Below are 5,986 nucleotides of genomic sequence, written 5' to 3' on the forward strand. Positions count from 1 at the left end.
TAATTGTGATTCTACGACAGAACAAGTCTTATGCCCAAACTTTGTGAAAGGATGCTGTTCACCCCCGTCTACTAAACATGGTCTCAGAACACAGCGAAAAAAAGTGAGATGAGAAATTCTGTGCCACATGCTACCATTTGAGGAGAAAGATATGCCCTACATCTTCCCAGGTATTTTTATGCATGTATGTAAACAAAAATTCACACAGACATTTGCTTTGCTATGCATAGAATATGCTGGAAGGATACCAGGAAATTCTTCTGCTTCTAGGGAGAACTTGGTGGCTGGGGGCTAGAGGCGAGAGTAATTTTTTTTTTTTAACCATTTAAATTTTGGACCACACAAATAATCTTGTGAAGACTGTGCCGTGACTAACTTTTCTTTTGGCCACTGTTGTAGAACCAATGAGACTAGGAGCAAATCTGAGAACCAGAGGCTTGAAAAAGTCTGCGTGTGTCCACTCTCAGACCCCTGCGGCCAGTATGAGAAGGCGCAAGGAGAGCCGAGGTGGCCGTCCTGGTCCAGCCAGTTCCTACCTGACCCCCCAATGAGTCCAGCCAAGGCCACCCAAGCCTGGTCCAGACCAGCCAAGCCAGCTGACCAGGAGACTCATGAGAAATAGTAACTATACCACTGCATTCCAGGTGATTTGTTACACAGCAATAGCTAACCAACACAACCCATTACAATTAGGAGTCTGAGTTAGGGGAAGCAAAAGCTGAGAGAGGGAGGTGTTTATTATACTGAAAAAAAGAAGACTGGGATACACTCTTTTAGAAAGTCCTTTGTAGGGGAGAGAGACTCCCTTCTTCTAGGACATCTTTTCCCAATCTGGGTTTCTCTAGGTAGTTTTCCCTAATTTTGGAAGTTGATTTAAATTTTTTCTTCATATTCTGCTCTCAGTAAATATGCCAACTTGACCCAAAGGGCCCTGCCATCTTACTTAGATTTATTGAGCAAATGCCTCCTCAATCATAAAACCAACAACTAGAAGGCCAGCCAGAGGCCCGCTGGTATCTCTCTGGGCCTACCTGTACGCGGCACGTTTATAATTTTGCGCCTGCGAGGCAGTGGAGGGGAGCAGTGAAGAGTGGGGCGCCAGTCGGCCCCGCGGCTTTGGAGCCTCGGGAACCCGGCGATGACAGAGCATTCCCCCGGCCCCGCACGGTGCACTGAGGGTGCAGAGGCCGGTCAAACGCTCAGCAGAGCGCGCTCCTTCGGCTGCTCCGTGCTGGGTGCTGCAGGGTCAGTGCTGCCCACAGGCCTCTCCTCCTGGTGCGAGCTCAGGTGTGGAGTCAGGTGAGAGGACCGGGCAAACGCGCCCCCCCCCCCCCCCCCCCCCCGCGCGGCCCCGTGCGTCCTCTGGTGCCGGATGAGCGCCGAGGAGAAGCTGAAGGCCTTGCCGCAGCCGCCGCACTCGTAGGGCTTCTCGCCGGTGTGCACGATGTGGTGCTGGATCAGGTAGGAGCGGTTGCTGAAGGCCTTGCCGCACCGCGGGCACGCGTAGGGCCTCTCGCCGGTGTGCGTGCGCCGGTGCAGCGTGAGCGCCGAGCCCTGGCTGAAGGCCTTGCCGCACTGCGCGCAGCGGTAGGGCCGCTCGCCGGTGTGGATCTTCTGGTGCTCGATGAGCGAGGACACGTGGCCGAAGGCGGCGCCGCACTCGCCGCACGCGTAGGGGCGCTCGCCGGTGTGGACCAGGTGGTGCTGGGTGAGGTGCGAGCGGTTGCTGAAGGCCTTGCCGCACTGGGCGCACGCGTAGGGCCTCTCTCCGGTGTGCGTGCGCCGGTGCTGGCCCAGGTGGGACACCTGCGTGAAGGCCTTGCCGCACTCGCCGCACGCGTAGGGCTTCTCGCCCGAGTGGATGCGCCGGTGCTCGGCCAGCGACGCGCTCTGGCTGAAGGAGGCGCCGCACTCGGCGCACCTGTAGGGCTTCTCGCCCGTGTGCGTGCGCCGGTGCTGCGCCAGGTGCGCCACCTGGGAGAAGGCCTTGGCGCAGGCGCCGCAGCGGTAGGGCTTCTCGGCAGTGTGCGTGCGCTGGTGGCGGATGAGCGCCGAGGAGAAGCGGAAGGCCTTGGCGCACGCGGCGCACTCGTAGGGCTTCTCGCCCGTGTGGATGCGCTGGTGCTCCACCAGCGACGAGCGGTTGCGGAAGGCCTTCCCGCACTGGCCGCACGCGTACGGCTTCTCGCCCGTGTGGATGCGCCGGTGCTGCGTCAGGTGCGTGATGCGCGTGAAGGCCTTGCCGCAGTCGGGGCACGTGTGCGGCTTCTCGCCCGTGTGCGTGCGCCAGTGGGACACGAGGTAGGAGCCCTGGCTGAAGGCCTTGCCGCACGCGTCGCAGGCGAACGGCTTCTCACCCGTGTGCGTGCGCCGGTGCAGCGTCAGGTGCACGCTCTGGCTGAAGGCCTTGCCGCACTCGCCGCAGGAGAAGGGCTTCTCGCCCGTGTGCACCCGCTGGTGCAGCACGAAGGCCGAGCAGTAGCTGAAGGCCTTGCCGCAGTCTGCGCACTGCCACGGCTTCTGGGCGCCGCCAGCCCTCCTCTCCTCAGCGGAGCCCGAACGCTGCGGCGGGGCGCCCCCGCACCCCCGGGGCCTGGTGAAGGCGGGGGCGCTGGCCGGGGGCGCCGGGGGACTGGCGCCGGGTCTCGGGATCCTGCCACATTCACCGCCCTCCTGGGCAGCGGCGCCTGCCCTTCCGGCCGAGGCCTCCCGCTTCCAGCAGCTTCCCCGCTCCTCCGGCTGGGGGTGCAGCGGACCGTCCTGCCTCCGGGTTTCTCCGGGCGCTGGATCTTGGGGGGCGTCGCTCAGGAGGCTTTCCATCCCTGCCTCCGCAGCTGCTGCCTTGCTCACATCTTGTCTCCCCAGCTGAAAGAAAGAAGCGAAATGCAGTGTCGTGGTCTGGGCCGGGTCGCCGGGCGCACTCTCCTCTCCTTGTAGGGAGCCACGCAGCTTCCCTGGCCTTCCCAGCGGCGCGCCCCGGCGGTCTGGCCATCGGGAGGGCACAGCGCCCCTCCGAGCCCCCCTGACGTGCGGGCTTCACGATTCTAACAGAGCCCCACAGAGAATGGGTGCTTTGTCAGCTCTTAAACACAGCTTTGCAACCTGGGCGGGGGGTGGGGGGTGGGGGGCGGACGGGACAGGGACAACTTTCTTTTCTGGGAAAGATTGGTCCATTCCACACAGAGAGGAGAAAGCAGGCCTCAAATATCCCGCAGACTATGCTCCTGGCGGGCGCCCGAGCCGCAGAACTGAGGGTGGAAAACGGCTCGTCTCGTCTAGGGAGGCTGAAGGCACCCATGCCTGGGCCCAGCGATCGCGCCCTGGGGTGTACACCCCGCAGAGCCGCGCACACGTGCCTACTAGGAGACATGCATGGGACCGACGCAAAATCCAACCTGGAGACAGCCCCACACATCCGTACCACAGAACACCTCCCTGCAGTAAACGCAGCGACTGCCCGACAAGGGCACCAACGCAGACGAAGCCCAGAGAGCGGGAGGCAAAAAGTGAGACACAAAGGAGTCTACCGGGGATGGCATGGTTCAGGCTTTAAAACAGACAAAAATACGCTCCCAGACCAGATTAGAACGTAAGGGGCAAAGCTCATAGAGATAAGATGGGAAGCATAAAGTGCTGGATTCAAAAGAATTGTTTCCAGATCAGGGGGAGCAGTGGAGATGGGACAGGGCAGGGGTGCAAGGAAGGCCTCGGCATTTCAGAAATGTTTCATTTACGCTGGCGCTGGGTACGCGGCTAGTCCTCAAATGCTTCACCAGACACTGAAGTCCCAGGGCCCTGAGAATACAAACAGGCAGTGTCTTGAGTGATATATATATATATTTCAACTGCCTTTCAATTTTTTAAGTGTTTCTTCCATATTTGATTTGAAAAATAACATTTCTGCCCTTTCACTGGAAGTCACTGTATTTGCAATACTGGGCTTTTGAAGGAGGCATTTCAGCGCTGGGGGCTGCAGCTGTACTGGGGCCCACAAGACCGCACCCAGGTTTGGTGATTTGATAGGACTCAGCAGGCAGTCACATGCATGGCTGTGATTTACTACAGAAAAAGGATACAAAGCAAAATCAGCAAAGGGAAAAGGCGCAGGGCCAGAGCCCAGATGGAGCCAGGCTTAGCTTCCAGCAGGGCCCTGCCAGGGCAGTGGGATGCTGGGAGGTCAGGACACGTCCCAGAGAAGAAGGAGGAGGAGGGCAACGTCACAGGTAAGGCGAGCAAAGGAAGGCAGCCTAATGAAAGTATCAGCTACCTCTTGCTGGGCGTCTCACGTGTGTTCACTCGTGGAAACCTCTTCACAACCCTCCAGGGCAGTGTGTCGGTTCACGGCTGCAGGATGAATGAGCACTACTCAGCAAGGGGATCAGATCGCATGGGGTCTCCACGGGGGGTGAGGGGCTTGCTGATGGAGGCCACCTCCAAAGCTCCTCAGAGCAAGCAGTGGTACCCACCTCATGGTCTCGGGAGGGCCAGGGGCTGCCGCGTGACACAGGCTCGGGTCTGCTCTGGCCGTGGGGCCTCCACAGGCCCAATCGGCGCCTGTGGACAGAAGGAACGAGACCTCGAGGTAAGAGGCTGGCAGACGCCAGTGAGCAGCGTGGAAAGGCAGGGCTGTGGTGGGGGCATCCCCACCTGCGGCCAGATGCTGGCCCTGGGCTAGGAAGTGGCTTCCAGGGCTGGTGAGCCTGGGACAGTCACGTACACAAACAGAAAACTGGAGGATGGCCACGTGGGAGGACAGACATGCCCTGCCACACACATGCATGGAGCCCCGTGCAAGCATGCCCCGGTGGGTGGGCACGCACATGTGCAGACACACCAGGCCTCTCCACACACAGGCAAGCAGGCGGCTGCATGCCTGCAAGCTCCAGGCGCACATTCACGGCCATGCGTGCACAGGGTTGGGGGCACGCCAGCTATGCACACGTCCCCCAAGTGAACACTTCACAGAGAGGGCCAAGGTCACACACAGGAAGACCAGGTACCGGGCCACCCCCCTCGGCGGCACACCTGGGCACACAGTGTGAACACAGCTTCACACCTGCCGTACTCACATGCGCAGGACACCGCTTGTGCAGGCGCACGCGGTGACTCGAGGACGGCCTCTCACACACGCCCTGTTTCAAGCCTGCACGGCCCTCCCACGCAGTCCCACTCGCACGCCCCTGTCCGCAGGCGCACACAGGCAGAGCCACACCCAGGCCGTCCAGCTGGGTGTAAGGAGGACGCACGTGTGGCGTCTCCTGGGTGTGAGCCCAGGAGAGTTTCACACAAGTTCAACGTCACACGTGCACAGCGCTCTCCACAGCCACTCGCGCACACTGCTTCCCTGCACGGGCACACACCGCTGGAGTCAGGCCCGCGCAAACAGTGACACACGGGGACGGGCTCACACGCAGTCCCACCCCTGCACGGGCACACCCTCTAAGCCACGCACTGAGAACACATGCTGGGGTCATGCACGTGCAAACACACGGGAACACACACGACGGAGTCACACCCCGCTGGGGTCACACTCGCGCATGCGCACACTACACACTGGCGCCCTCGCGTCCCGGGACTAGCTCGAAAGGCTTCGGCGGCTCCCGATGAGCCCGGAGGATTTGGGTCAGATTCCGCTAGGCTCCCGGCACTGCCGGCCCCCGCGGACCCCCGTGACTCTTCCTCCCGGGACAGCGTTCACGCACAGAGAACACGGGTCGCGGCGGTCGCCACCCCAGGCAGGCCCAAAGACTGGGCTGGCGCGGACTGCGCATGCGCGACGGGAACAGTCCGCACGCAGCTCCAAGAACTACAACTCCCAGAAAGCATCGTGTCCCTCCTGCGTCGCGGTTCGCCGGAACTACAACTCCCGGCGGGCCTTGCGCCTGCAAGCGGAGGGTCCGGATATCCGAGGCTTCCGGCGCCGACGGGGCCTGGCGTGTCTTCCCGAGCCCCGCCCACCACCTGTTACAGTAGAGTGGTGGGCGGG

At 61.2% G+C, this 5,986-nt stretch overlaps 1 protein-coding gene across 1 annotated transcript; it reads right to left on the minus strand.

Annotated features, from left to right (window-relative positions):
• Positions 1-719: 719 nt before the first annotated feature.
• ZNF835 (zinc finger protein 835) lies at positions 720-5,692 on the minus strand. The gene is made up of 3 exons (XM_058280928.1): positions 5,555-5,692; positions 4,467-4,554; positions 720-2,865 (listed from the first exon to the last, which is right to left on the minus strand). The coding sequence occupies exon 3, from the start codon at positions 2,818-2,820 to the stop codon at positions 1,192-1,194; it is 1,629 nt and encodes a 542-aa protein (XP_058136911.1). The 5' UTR covers positions 2,821-2,865; positions 4,467-4,554; positions 5,555-5,692; the 3' UTR covers positions 720-1,191.
• Positions 5,693-5,986: the final 294 nt, after the last annotated feature.

This window comes from Dasypus novemcinctus, chromosome 18 (assembly GCF_030445035.2).
Source record: "Dasypus novemcinctus isolate mDasNov1 chromosome 18, mDasNov1.1.hap2, whole genome shotgun sequence".
Taxonomy (NCBI): domain Eukaryota; kingdom Metazoa; phylum Chordata; class Mammalia; order Cingulata; family Dasypodidae; genus Dasypus; species Dasypus novemcinctus.

Bases quoted from the DNA above. Each gene is read 5' to 3' on its own strand.
- ZNF835 (XM_058280928.1), bottom strand. From the start codon at position 2,820: ATGGAAAGCCTCCTGAGCGACGCCCCCCAAGATCCAGCGCCCGGAGAA.